The sequence below is a fragment of the Protobothrops mucrosquamatus genome, unplaced genomic scaffold, assembly GCF_001527695.2.
Source record: "Protobothrops mucrosquamatus isolate PMUCROS unplaced genomic scaffold, P.Mucros_1.0 scaffold_25, whole genome shotgun sequence".
In the NCBI taxonomy this organism is placed as follows: Eukaryota; Metazoa; Chordata; class Lepidosauria; order Squamata; family Viperidae; genus Protobothrops; species Protobothrops mucrosquamatus.
This window is the reverse complement of record NW_015386101.1, coordinates 567,505-582,145: the sequence shown is the minus strand read 5'-3', so window position 1 is coordinate 582,145 and position 14,641 is coordinate 567,505. Positions and strand designations below refer to the sequence as shown.

General features: G+C 40.3%; 1 protein-coding gene across 1 annotated transcript in view; it reads left to right on the top strand.

The window, feature by feature from the left end:
* Positions 1-14,641, top strand: part of COL4A6 (collagen type IV alpha 6 chain) — a 177,125-nt gene that overhangs the window by 107,679 nt on the left and 54,805 nt on the right. Inside the window, exons 6-9 of the mRNA XM_029282929.1 lie at positions 9,483-9,599; positions 11,128-11,196; positions 12,527-12,562; positions 14,434-14,496. Coding sequence (XP_029138762.1) covers positions 9,483-9,599; positions 11,128-11,196; positions 12,527-12,562; positions 14,434-14,496 — 285 coding nt within the window. The remainder of the gene's footprint in view (positions 1-9,482; positions 9,600-11,127; positions 11,197-12,526; positions 12,563-14,433; positions 14,497-14,641) is intronic.

Below are 14,641 nucleotides of genomic sequence, written 5' to 3'. Positions count from 1 at the left end.
CTAGGGTGAATTTTAAATAGGGAAAATTTTTTTAAAGATTTTAATAATGACACAGCCACAAATATATTTGGTTTTTAATTGGTTTTATAGGGGAAATGTTTTTTTGTGTTGTCTTTTAATATGCTGTGAGCCGCCCTGAGTCCCGTGGGGAGAAGGGCGGCATAGAAGTTGGAAAAATAAAATAAAATAAATAAATAAATAAACCAGTGGAACGGCTTGACTTCGGAAGTTGTAGGTGCTTCATCACTGGAGTTTTTAAAGAAAAGGCTGGATAGCCATCTGTCTGAAATGGTATAGGGCGGGGGTAGGCCACCTTGGCTCTTTTATGACTCGTGGACTTCAACTCCCAGAATTCCTGAGCCAGCCACGCTGAGGGGAAAGGGAGAGGTTTCCAAGCTGAGCCATGCTGGCTGAGGAATTCTGGGAGTTGAAGTCCACGAGTCATAAAAGAGCCAAGGTTGACTACCCCTGGTCTAGGAGGCTCACCGCTTAGAACAGGAGGACTTAGGACAGGGGTAGTCAACCTTGGCTCTTTTATAACTCGTGGACTTCAACTCCCAGAATTCCTGAGCCAGCATGGAAACCTCTCCCTTTCCCCTCAGCATGGCTTGCTCAGGAATTCTGGGAGTTGAAGTCCATGAGTCATAAAAGAGCCAAGGTTGCCTACCTCTGGTATAGGGTCTCCTGCTTGAGCAGAGGGTTGGACTAGAAGACCTCCCAGATCCCTCTTAGCTCTATTCTGATTGATTGATTTTTAGTTGCAATGTGGAAGGTGTGGATAGTAATGGTTCCTCATCCCCATTCTAAACGTTTAAATGTCCCCATTTCTCAATCATCCAAGTCATGGTTTGTCCCAAAAGTACTTTTCAAGATGCCAATTGGGCTTGCTTCGTTTTTTCTTTGAAAACGTTTCACTTCTCATCCCAGAAGCTTCTTCAGTTCTGCAGAACTGAAGAAGCTTCTGGGATGAGAAGTGAAACATTTTCAAAGAAAAAAAAAACCAAGAAAGTTCAGTGGCCTTTAGAAAAGCACCTTTGGGTTCCCTGTTCTAGTTTGCAGCCCTGGAGTTTCTTGGGCCTCCTCCATCTAAATCCTCCACCACCTAATGTTTTGTTAACCGAATGTAAATTAAATTTAGTCCTGGCCCCAGATCTTCTTGGAGAGGATTCAGCACAATACTTAAAGGGCAAATCAGGTCTTTGCCTGGAAAAAAAAAGTGACATGTCATAAGGGATTAAAATACTTTCCCTAACAGAAGACATTAAAAGCCTTGGTGGATTATACTTTGGAGAAATTTAAAAAAAAAATCACACCAAGAAGGGAAATATATAAACCTGGTGATCATTTTAGAAATAAAATACTATATATTTTTTCTCCTACTACTGTTGTGCTAGAACTTTAGACACTTGGCTACAATTCCCATTATTGTTGGTGTCATTATTGATAATAGTCTAGTGGGCATTTAATTGCCAAACTAATTTAATTGTCAAACTCTCCAAGATAATCCAGGTCATTGGACTTCTTTTTTGGAATTTTAATTCTTCTGTTTTTATTTTATTTTATTTTATTTTTGAGATAAACTCTAATAACAGAGTCTTGAAAGCCTGTGTTTTCCCCTACTGTCTCTCTTATACAGTAGTGAATTAAGGCATAACCAATCTGATCTTCTTTCTCACTCTTTCTATTTCCTGGGCTTAATGCATGTTTTATAATTCTCATGGGGTATTTACTCCAAGGTCATCTCTTTGGCTCTCTCTCTAACCTGAAGAGAGAGTAATGAGGATTGTAGCCCAACACAGCCTTGGAAAGTTGATGTAGGATTATCAGTGAGAATTGCTTTCTTAGATGGTGCACAGTTAAATTATGGTAATCTGTAGTTAAAGATACCGCACTACTGGCTTATGTGGTGTACATAGTGAAATTAATAATAATAATAGAGTTGGAAGGGACATTGGAGGTCTTCTAGTCCAACCCCCTGCTCAGGCAGGAAACCCTATACCATTTCAGACAAATGGTTGTCCAGTCTCTTCTTAAAAACTTCCAGCGTTGGAGCATTCACAACTTCTGGAGGCAAGTCAAACTGTCATGAAGTTTCTCCTTAGTTCTAGGTTGCTTCTCTCTTTGATTAGTTTCCATCCGTTGCTTCTTGTCCTGCCTGCAGGTGTTTTGGAGAATAGCTTGACTGCCTCTTCTTTGGGGCAGCCCCTGAAATATTGGAACACTGCTATCATGTCCCCCCCTCGTCCTTCTCTTCATTAAACTAGACATACCCAATTCCAGCAGCCGTTCCTTATATGTTTTAGCCTCCAGTCCCCTAATCATCTTTGTTGCTCTTCTCTGTACTCTTTCTAGAGTCTCAACATCTTTTTTACATTGTGGTGACCAAAACTGGATGCAGTATTCCAAGTGTGGTCTTACCAAGGCGTTATAAATTCCTGGAGGCTTTGTAGCTAAGTAGTAACATCCTGTTCAGTGCTGGTCAGTGGCAAGGAAATAAAAGTAGGACATAGTAGCTGATACATCTGGTTAGCCCGCTGTGTGAAACAGGAAGCTTCAACTGAGTGAGTCTTGCATTTGAAGATCTTGATTTTGTTTGACAACATGGAGCCTGAAAGAAAGCACTTCCCTTTCCAGATGTGATATGAGGATATCTCGATGTTCTCTTCCCAGCGGAGTGCAATGTATCGCTTAATTCAGGCATTCAAAGCTTGTAAAAAAACAAACATTCCCATTAGAAAACTAGGAATATATTCCGGACACAAAGCAGTTGTTGAGTACAAAGATCAGTTATTTTTAAGGTCATTTCCAGATCAATTGAGGAGGAATGGTTGTGAGAAGTTTGGGCAGATGTCCTTCATTGGCAGCTCAGATGAACTTGAAAGGTCTTGACTCTCCATGAAGAAAACCTTAGGCCAGTGATGGCGAACCTTTTAGAGACCGAGTGCCCCAAAACTGCCCCCCATCCCCTGCCCTGCCTGCCTGGAGGGCCACTCACCGCCTCCAGGGCCCGCCGCAGATTGCCCAGGCAGCCCAGCAGCACTATGGCGGTCACGCCCTCTGCCCACGCCCTGCAGCATTAACTGTGCACGATGGGGTGTGAGGGCAGAGTCTTGTCTACGCTGCCTGGCTGCTGTGTCCTTGGCTGTGCTGCTCTGCGTGGGCCACGCTCAGGGGCGACTCTCCTTCAGGGGGGCTGCTGGAGAGGAGGGGGTCACGGGGGGAGGCAAGGCTGGGGCAACGGCACGTTTGCCCACAGAGAGGGCTCCGAGTGCCGCCTCTGGCACCCATGCCATAGGTTCGCCACCACTGCCTTAGGCTATTTTGCGTTCACCACCTTTGTAAGAGGTGGTGAACTAAACATTTGTATTTAGTTCTTTAGCAAATATATAGATGGCTGCCTAACTCGTACATAGGTGATTCTAGGCAACTTACAACATAAAAAAAAACAAAACCACCACATAAAAACAGCAGCAATATCACAATCAGTTCAGCCACTTGATTGGCTCCTCCTCCATTTGGGGTCCCTGGATCCCCCCCCCCCAGACTAAACCTCATCTTCAGGGCTTTTTGGAAAAACAACAAGGTGGGGGCCAGTCATACCTCTGAGGGAATTATATTCCATAGGAAGGGGCCCACCATCAAGAAGTCTCTTTTTCTTGGCCCCACCAGGTGTACATCTCTAGTACCTGGGACCTGCAACACACCCTGGGTAGATATAACAGGGCAGATCAGTTCTTCAGATAATCAATCAAATGGAAGACTGGATTCCTTCCACATTGACCTTCAGAGAGAGAGAGAGAGAAGCATAGCCCTGCTTTTTTTCTTCATTCATGAAATAAACATTAATGAGGCGTGGATGGATCATCATCCTGTGAACAGCATTGACTTTTCATTTTGAAAGGAAATTTGAGTTGACTTTTGACAGTGCCATCCCAGTACATCACTCAAGAGTCAGGCGTGGCCGTTAGCCTGGAAAATTGTGCTATTCAGCCATATTGAATGAAGAGAAATGCCCCAAAGGTGTTTTTTCAAAAGACAACTGGACTTTGGTTTTTTCCCTTAAAGGCATTTTCGCTTCTCATCCAAGAAGCTTCTTCAGTCCTGACTGAATGGTGGAGGATGGAAGGATTTATATTCCTTAAATATATATAAATAGAAATCCTTCCATCCTCCACCATTCAGTCAGGACTGAAGAAGCTTCTTGGATGAGAAGCGAAACATCTTCAAAGAAAAACAAGAAAGTCCATTGTTGCCTTTTGAAAAAACACCTTTGGGACAACCTGGATGACTGAGAATCTCCATAGACAAGGAAGAGAGATGTACCATCATCTTAGAAGTAGCGCTGATCTTTATACCCTGAAACTCTGAGCAACAAACTCAGGAGTATAAGAAAGTGGCTCCTGGATGTTTACAGGGATGTGAAAGAAGATCATTTCATCCATAAATCCTCTGTAGTCTTATCTGATTATCTGCTCAAGTTTGGGACTGCTGGATTCGCTTTCCAAAACTTATTTCTACCGGATTAGCTGGTTCCCCAGGAGATATCTGCAACCTTCTGGGTATAAAACTAAATACATAAATAAATGAATGAAGGACAGCAGATGTTAGCTTTGAGTTGTCGTGGGTCAACGGCTTGTGTTTTATTACAAGATGCTTTGTTGACATAAGATGCTTTACTACCAAGCCCCAAACAAGGAATTAATACAGAGATTTGTACAGTAATATATTTACATTTTTTCCCCTTTATAGGATTAACTCTTCAGGCAGGGTGCATGAAGCCTATTCAGTTCAAGGGACACACTAACTTGTGCTTGCATGGCAAGGATCACATTCTACAAGGGGAAGGGGAAACAGCTGGTTTTCCACCAGATAAAAGTTTTAAAGACCTTAATGAGGGATTCTTGGTGTTCTCTGAGTTTGCTCTCTCCCCCCCCCTCTCTCACTTACCTAGCTCAGAGAGCACCAAGAATCCATTTCAACCCTGGGCTACAAATATTCTCTTTATTGGTACATGAATGAGTGTTTTGTTGCTGCAAGCCTTCCTGCCTGCCTATCTCCTTCCTTTCTTCCTTCCTTTCTTCCTTCCTTCCTTCCTTCCTTCCTTCCTTCCTTCCTTCCTTCCTTCCTTCCCCTACATCATCATCATCCTTGTTCCCTTCTGGGAGGAGGGGGCTCCGTGGTATCCGTAGCAGAACATCCAGATTCAGCCAGAGTTTCATTCCATACAGCATCAACCTTGTGAACTCTCAAGCTTCCTCCTTCCGTTATATATTCAAGATGGACAGTATTTAATATTTATTTGTTACGTATATGTAGGGGTGTGGGTCTATACATATGTTGTATATAGTATGTTTAGGTGTAAGTCATGTATGTGTTTCACTTTGAGAGTGGGCAACTAAATTTCATTTTTCGATGTGTGCTGCTGTGCCCACAGTAAAAAAATGACAAGGTTATCTCTTCTCTTCTCTTCTCTTCTCTTCTTTTCATCTTATCTTATCTTTTGGGCAGTGCTCTTTGAATTGCTGCACATTAATTGTCTAGTCAAAGAAATTCCTTTCAGGCTTGTTTTTAAAAATGATACAACCATATTTGAAAAGTGGTGGGCACATTTGGAAGTGCTTAATTCATGCCAGGGGCTATTTTCCATGGTGAGTGTGACTGACACTTGGTAGCTGAGCAGCTTCCATTTTATTATTTTATACTATTTATTTTTAATCAAAAAAAATCTTTTTTTAAAAAAAAATCAGAAATGTGTTGGTCCGTGATCGTCACAATAAAATGATTTCAGTTCCAGGTCTGGCGTTAGGCCGTGGCAATTAAATACATAATTTGTGCTGATGACATTCATCCCCTGGATTTTCATACCAAGATTCTTACCTAAACAGATAGATCTACCACTTAAGCTTCTTACGTGAAAAAGCTGTCTGGGTAAAATGTTCTTCACTTGCTTTATGATGATGATGGCATTTCAAAGAATAAAGAACAGTCAAAGTGCCCTAAATATTTAGATAGGTTTGTTGGCATTTAATAGAGAAAGAATACATTTGGAGTTACTGCAAATCTGGGGGTTGACTGAGCTCATACATCAACCTTAAGGTACTTAGCAACATAATAAATCCTTCCAGTTTCTATAACTGAGCAAATGTATAAATCATGCAAGGTGAGAATTCTCGAATAGTCGTGCCGAAGGTGCTTTTTCAAAAGGCAACTGGACTCTCTTGGTTTTGTCCTCGAAAATGTTTCGCTTCTCATCCGAGAAGCTTCTTCAGTTCTGGTGAGTTCTTGGAGGAGAACCGAAATGTTTTCAAGGGAAAAACCAAGAAAGTTCATTTGCCTTTTGAAAAAGCACCTTTGGTGGACATGCCCAGTTGCGAAAAAATACTGGACTAAAATAAGAAGATGGATCGAAGAAATAATAGACCAACCCGTAGACTGGAAACCAGAGATCTTTTTGCTGGGTATTTTAAACAGAAAATATAGTAAAGAAATACGGTACTTAATTCTACATATAACAACGGCAGCAAGAATAGCATACGCACAGTTCTGGAAAAATGAGAATATACCATCAGAGGAGGAAGTGATAAGAAAAATCCTGGACTGTGCTGAGATGGACAAATTAACAAAAGAGATAAAAGAAAAGGAAGACACAGAATACTATTTAATATGGAACAAGTGGTATGACTGTTTGGAGAGTAGAAATAAGAGAGAATAAATGTGCAAAGGTTAAAAGTGGAAAATGTGTGTATAATAATGTAAGAAGGAAGAAAAATGCAAATAAGAAATAATGGGGCAACAAGGACAAATATTCTAAAGAAGAATAAGGGGGGAAAATGTAAATAATAGAAGATTACTGTTACGAAATCGCTGTAAAAAAAGGGAGGAATATATACTGTGTGTGTATGTGTGTTATGTTTTGTTTTGTTTTGTTGGTTTAAAAGAAAAAGAAAAAAAAGAAAAAAAAAAAGAAAAAGCACCTTTGGGACAACCATGATCGGAACGATTGAGAATCTCCATGAACGTTCTCGGATAGTCCCGGATCTGCTGAGTCTCATTTATCCTCTTCTCAGTGGAATTCCTCTCTTGTGTATGTTTTCAGCTGATAAATTCTAAACTAACCAAAGAGAGAAGCAACCTAGAACTAAGGAGAAACTTCCTGACAGTGAGAACAATTAACCAGTGGAACAACCTGCCTCCAGAAGCGGTGAATGCTCCAACACTGGAAGTTTTTAAGAAGAGACTGGACAGCCATTTGTCCGAAATGGTATAGGGTTTCCTGCCTGAGCAGGGGGTTGGACTAGATGACTTCCGAGGTCCCTTCCAACTTTATCATTATTATTATTATTACATCTCCACGTCCATCCCATGGAACCCCTCAGCGCCAATGGGAGACCTCCCTGTTCACTCAACCTTCTTCTCACCTTCTATGAGGAAGATGTGTGTGTGTGTGTGTGTGTCGATTAAGATGTTTAATCTATATTCTATATTCTATATATAAATAAAAATGTAAATGTTCGTTTGTTCAAAATCTTAAATCTCCGAAAGTTCTTCACCGATTGCTTTGAAATTTTGACACAACGTTGCATTCGAATATGCGCGTGTTTTTATATACCTACTATTATATATATGTCACACCTGTGACAGGTAAAAACATGCTTTTTTTTGAAAAACAGCACCATCTGTTGGACGTAAAAGCAACACACGCTAACCAGACTGAGCCACAGCAACGCGTGGCCGGGTACAGCTAGTATATAAATAAATAAGTAAAATATATTTGTGCCAGTATGCCACATTATTTGGCAAATGATGCATTGAAAATATCAGCGCATAGCTGGAAGAGAGGAAAGTGATCAGCTAACACTCCTACATTTGATAGAACCCACTTACATGCCTGAAGATAATTCTTCTGGGTCTCCCAAGAAATACCGAAGTGTGATTTATGTTAAAAGTCCACTACTGAAGCTCTTTGGCTTCCATGCCACTTGACAATCAAAATAATTCTGCCTGGTGTCCCCTGTCCTTCGGTATACTTCCTCTTTCTTCCCTCATCCCCTAAACATTTATGAGCATAGAATCACTTTCAGGGATTTACATTCATCTCATGAAATAGGCTTGATCCACAAATATTTGGGTATATCTAGTTTAATGAAAAAAAGGAATAGGGGTGATATGTTAGCCATGTTCCAGTATCTCAGGGGTCGCCACAAAGAAGACGGAATCAAGCTATTCTCCAAAGCATCTCAAGGCAGGACAAGAAGCAACGGATGGAAACTAATCCAGGAGAGAAGCAACCTAGAACTAAGGAGAAACTTCCTGACAGTTAGAACAATTAACCAGTGGAACTACTTGCCTCCAGAAGCTGTGAATGCTCCAACACTGGAAGTTTTTAAGAAGAGACTGGACAGCCATTTGTCCGAAATGGTATAGGGTTTCCTGCCTGAGCAGGGGATGACTAGAAGATCTCCAAGGTCCCTTCCAACTCTGTTATTCTATTATTTCCTGACACACACATTCCTTGTCTGTCCAATCACACTTGGCCAATAAAGAATTCTATTCTATTTGGATGCACTGAAGAGGATTAAGGTTGCTACAGAGCTCTGTGTTTTTGCGTGATGGCAAAAGACTAACCCGCCTCTTGGAAAAATGCCATCAAAATCTCCAATCCCTGCAGAATTTACTTAAACATTAACCATATTTTTCACACACACACCCTTCCTTCCTCATTTTGTTTTATAGTCAGAATTCAAAGCTGCAATATAAGCCTGTTCTCGTGCAGCTATTTCTGCTGCCATCTGCTGTTCTGTTCTTCAACAAGTGGCCAAAACTGCACAGAGGTGTAAGAACAGCCAGTCTTGTTCCGTCCATGTACACAGATTGTCAGGACAACCCTTTGTTAGGAACACATGAACAGGAATGTAATTTTGTGAACTTTTTAGTGGGATCACATCAGAGCCTCAAAACTGATTAAGCATCTCAATAATCCAACATGTAGGGTTATCAGGTTCAGACGTGCAAATATAAACAAATGTACTTTGTGCGAACTATTTACATGGCTATGCATTCTTTAGAAAATGAGGAATTATTTTTATTTATTACTTTAGCCTTTTTTTTCGCATGAAGATGATAACATTTGGAAGAATAAATAATGGTCAGGGTGCCCTAAATATTTGGATAAGGTTGTTGGCATTTAATGGGGAAAAAATGGGGCTATTGCAAGCTTGGGAGCTGATTGGGCTCATAAATAAATACAATAAACACAATAAATCTTTGCAGCTTCTACAGGTGAGTAAATGTGTAAAGCATTCGACGCATGGGTATGGAGTAAATGTGTAAAAAACATGGGTCTGGTGTTATCAAGTTCAGGTATGCAAATATAAATGAATTTCCTTCCAGGCAAGTCCAATTCCATTCCTATGCATTCTTTAAAAATTAAGACGTGGTTAAGAAATATTAATTTTTGCTTCTTCTTTTTCCCCCTTGAACAGGGACACCCCGGTCAGCCAGGATCCAGAGGTCTTCCTGGTTTAGATGGCTGTAATGGTACCATTGGAAGTCCTGGTACCTCCGGATCAGATGGATTGCCTGGTCTCCAAGGACCACCGGTATTTCTTAATATAGCTTTTGTCCTAGGTTGAGATAGGTGGTTGGGAAAGAGGCCTGGATATCTTATATCTATGTTTCTCAACCTTGGTGGCTTTAAGATGTCTGGACTTCAACTTAAACAGTTACTCCTATGAATGGTTCTTTATAACTGTTCCTAGAATAAAGTGATGAAAAGATTTGGGCGAATCTAAATTCTTTCCCTTTTTTAGCAGCCAAGCAAAAAGTCATTGATCGATATCACATTACATCACGTCAACTCTTTACTATCTTGAGAGGCAGATGGTTATCTAGAGATACTTCATAGATGCCATCCTCTTTGGAGAAGTCCCACGATGGTAGTGGGTAGATTTATACATTACGGCAAGCCATAGTCCAACTATAAATAACCAGCAGTATTCTAAGCCGTGATATATGGTTGGTAGACTACAATAGCTGGATTTAAACAACAATAGCTGGTTTTAAATTTGCTTAAATAAAATTTAAACAAGCTATCCTAAATTCAAGGTGTGTTATGGCTTAAAATGTTATCTGAATCATATACTAGTGGCACTTATTCAGTAATGTGTGTAGCATAGTCTATCTTCAGAGGGGCAATACTATGATGGCCTTCCAAGAAACACATTCTCACATAAGAGATGACATATAAAGTCTTCAATGTATATCTGGTTCGTTGGTTGGGCTGGGTTGGGTTGAGTTGATTGAATATGTGGCATCAAGTTGATGTCATCTCATGGAAATCCACCTAGATAGATTTTACCTCCATGACAATCTATTCCTAACTGGTGAAGTATTAATACCACTTTACAATGCCTTAGTAATACTGCATCCAGTTTTGGTCACCACGATGTAAAAAAGATGTTGAGACTCTAGAAAGAGTGCAGAGAAGAGCAACAAAGATGATTAGGGGACTGGAGGCTAAAACATATAAGGAACGGTTGCTGGAATTGGGTATGTCTGGTTTAACGAAGAGAAGGACGAGGGGGGGACATGATAGCCATGTTCCAATATCTCAGGGGCTGCCATAAAGAAGAGGGAGTCAAGCTATTCTCCAAAGCGCCTGAAGGCAGGACAAGAAGCAACGGATGGAAACTAACCAAGGAGAGAAGCAACCTAGAACTAAGGAGAAATTTTCTGACTGTTAGAACAATTAATCAGTGGAACAACCTGCCTCCAGAAGCGGTGAATGCTCCAACACGGGAAGTTTTTAAGAAGAAACTGGACAGCCATTTGTCTGAAATGGTGTAGGGTTCCTGCCTGAGCAGGGGGTTGGACTTGATGACCTCCAAGATCTCTTCCAACTTTATTATTATTATTATTATTATTATTATTATTATTATTATTATTATTATTATTATTATTATTATTATTATTATTATTATTATTATTATTATTATTATTATTATTAGTACTACTACTACTACTACTATCTTCCGACAGTGCATTCATCATAATTTACTCTATCTTTTTAAATTTATTTTTGCTAAAGGATATCTTTTTTTCTCTTGTTTTCTTAACTTCTATATCCAGGGTCGTCCTGGTCCTAAAGGTCCAAAAGGTGAACCTGTTTATGCCCCGGAAATTTTTAGAGGAGTGAAGGTAAGAAATGTCCAGATAAGGGAACTGTAGCAGGAGGCATGTCTAAGCAATTAAATTTTAAATTTTATTTCGGGAGAATGAAGACAGCTTCAAAAAGATTGTGCCCACGTTTGAGGAATTGGCTTTAGAAATGTCAGACCTCCTCGCTGGTCATTGACCATAATGAAATAAATTTGATTATGAGATGTCAGATCAATCATGGAAGCGAAGAATTTTAAAAATTACGATTGATAAAAGGAGTCCCTTTTTAAATTCAACACATGCATATACCCTTGGAATGCCAGCTGCTGGAGCTCAACGGTAGAAGAAAGCAACCAACTTCCTATCTTAAGTTGGAAGCTGCCCAGATATCTGTGGAAATCCTCAGTCATCCAGGTCTTGGTTCTCCCAAAGCTGCTGTCTTTCAAAAGGCTACTGAACTTTTCTTGTTTTGCTTGAAGAGGTCGGAAGTCAAAACCGAAGAAGCTTTTTGGATGAGAAGCAAAACCTCTTCAAGCAAAACAAAAAAGCCCAGTTGCCTTTTGAAAGAAAGTACCTCTGGGACAATTTGCCCAGATGTTTTTAGCCACTGGTGGCACCCCAAATGCTGGGCTTGTTGTGCCTTTGGCCTGATTTTTTTTTAAATCATCTTAATTCATTTTCAGTCAAATGTTTGGGGGGGTTTTTTGCCAACCTTTTGATTATCCAGTTAAATCCACACTCAAGACATTCTAGTAATAACTACAAAGATTGCATTTAAATTTTTGATGGGGAAGCTATCTGTCTCCCACAATTTTTTTGTTAAAAAACACACTTCTCATAATTTCTATAAATTGATGTATTTATATATTATAGGCAAATAATGGAATTGTATTGAAAGGAGGAGATGCTCAGCTGGTACCCCAAACTGCACTCGAAGAGATGGTTAAGAAGGGAGATGGGATGTAGGGAGGTAGAAAGGAGGAAAGAGGAGAGGATGTGGGTTTAGGGGGAGGAAGGAAGAGGAAAGTGAATGAGGGTGGATGCAAGGCGGGGACTGCCGAGCGTCTCCGAAAACGTATTGAGTAGGATTATCTTTTTTGCTTGTGTTTTAAGTAAATGCATCATATTTGTATTATTTGTTGTTTACTGTGAAAAATTAATAAAAATTTTATTTAAAAAAACAACAACACTTCTCTGTGTCCCCTTTATCTATCGTTAAGGGTGACAAAAAAGTAACTTGTGCAATGTGCATGTCGTGATCCCTACTTTTTTAAAAAAACAAGGAACATTTTTCTATACTAGCATTTCCCTGCCAATCTGATTTATGTTTCATCTCAGTGCTTGCTGTTTTTTATGTTGTTATTATTAGGGAGAAAGTGGTCTTCCTGGACTGGATGGTGCTATTGTAAGTTCATTTCCCTTGTAATGTCTGTTTTCCTTGTTTGTGTGTTGCATTATTTTTGGCAAAACTCAATTAGTAAAGAGAACGGAAGCTTCAACTTTGCTTCCAGCATAATAGTGTTGAACTAGCCTTAGAAAACCTTAGTCCCAAATCTACCCTCAGCCGTGGAAGTTCATTAGGTGACTCGGCTTGGTCACAACCACGACTCACATTATAGATTTCTTATGAGGAGGGAAATAGACTTGATTTCCTGGGGGAGGGGAAAATAACCAAATGAGTTAAACACGGATTGTTTTATTTGTCTTAACTGCTGTTTAATCTTTACAAAACCTGCAGAACCACTGAACTGTTTGCAGAGAGGAAATACTACAATTAGGAATACAGCCCAACATTCCCCTGCAGAGTTCCACACTGTGTGTGGTAGAAGGACAAACAATAGCTTTCTTGTTAGAAGAGGGAGATTCAACAAACACAGGTGTCTAGTGCAAGGCACAAGGGTGTCATGTGTGTCCTGTCACTATGGCATAAAAGATGCTGTCTGGGGTACCACTCGCCCTCACCACAGGTAGCACGAGAGCCGTGTGTTTACGGCTAGCATTTTTCCTATTGTGGATTTTCCATGAATTTCTGATTTAAGTCTGCTACATCCTTTTGGGGGGGAGTGGTTCCCAGAAATAGCTAGTTAAAGAGAGAGGAGGGGATGGATAGAATGGAAAGATAGATTAGATAGATAGATAGATAGATAGATAGATAGATAGATAGATAGATAGATAGATAGATAGATAGATAGATAGGGGAGAGAGAGATAAAATGGATTAGAGAGAGAGAGAGGATGGATAAGATGGATGATAGACAGACAGACAGACGATGATAGACAGACAGACAGATAGATAGACAGACAGACAGATAGATAGACAGATGATAGACAGATAGATATAGATGACAGACAAACAGAATTGAGATAGATAGATAGATAGATAGATAGATAGATAGATAGATAGATAGATAGATAGATAGATAGATAGGTGAGAGAGAGAGAGAGAGAGAGAGAGAGAGAGAGAGAGAGAGAGAGGATGGATAAGATGGATAAGATGGATGATAGACAGACGGACGATGATAGACAGACAGACAGACAGACAGACAGACAGACAGACATTTGATAGATAGACAGATAGATATAGATGATAGACAAACAGAATTGAGATAGATAGATACAGTGGAAAAGAGAGAGAGAGAGAGAGAGAGAGAGAGAGAGAGAGAGAGAGAGAGAGAGAGGATGGATAAGATGAATGATAGACAGACAGATCTATCAGCTTCTAGCTGTCCAACTGCCTTCCATGACAAAGACCCTTCAGCCCCTCAACCTCTTATACATTCCTTATATAGGACTGGGTTTAGCTGAAAGAAAAGCCAACGGGATGGGAAAGGAAGATACAAGGGAGAATCAAGAGGGAAGAAAAGGAAAAAACAAAGCGCACAAAAATTAGCTTCCTACATCCAGAGCAAACCTTTTTCTTGTCTGGCTTTTGGCCTTCGCAAATAAACAGAAATGCTGAAATTTATTTCTACTTTTCGCATGGTGTTTTCCATCCTGCGGGGGAGTTTCACATCTTCCTCTTGGGATTCTGCACGCCAGGAGACACCCTCTTACTGTGGAAGTAATCGAGCTAATAACAGGAGCGATAATAATGAGAGATTACGATACCGGTCTGGTTTTGCATTCCACGTGATTATCGTGTTTATGACCCTGTGATGAGTTTGGCTTGCCAATCTGGCAGCAGGCAGATGCGTGAAGAGAGTCGACTCATTTGGGGGTGAGCAGGACAGGTGACCCACTGATGCTGCTTTCTTGACTTTGTTGTCCTTCCTAACAGGGACCAAAAGGTTTTCCAGGCCGACCAGGTCCTGCTGGCCCCATCGGGCTACCTGGATTTCCGGTAAATCCTCCTCTTTTTTTTTTGTTATTAATGATACCTTGAATAATCCGCCATTGTAGCTAGTTCGGAATATATGAAATAGCTAGTGATTGTTATCTACAGTATTTGTGGTCTTGACAGATGTTGGCTGCTTTATTAGCTCATT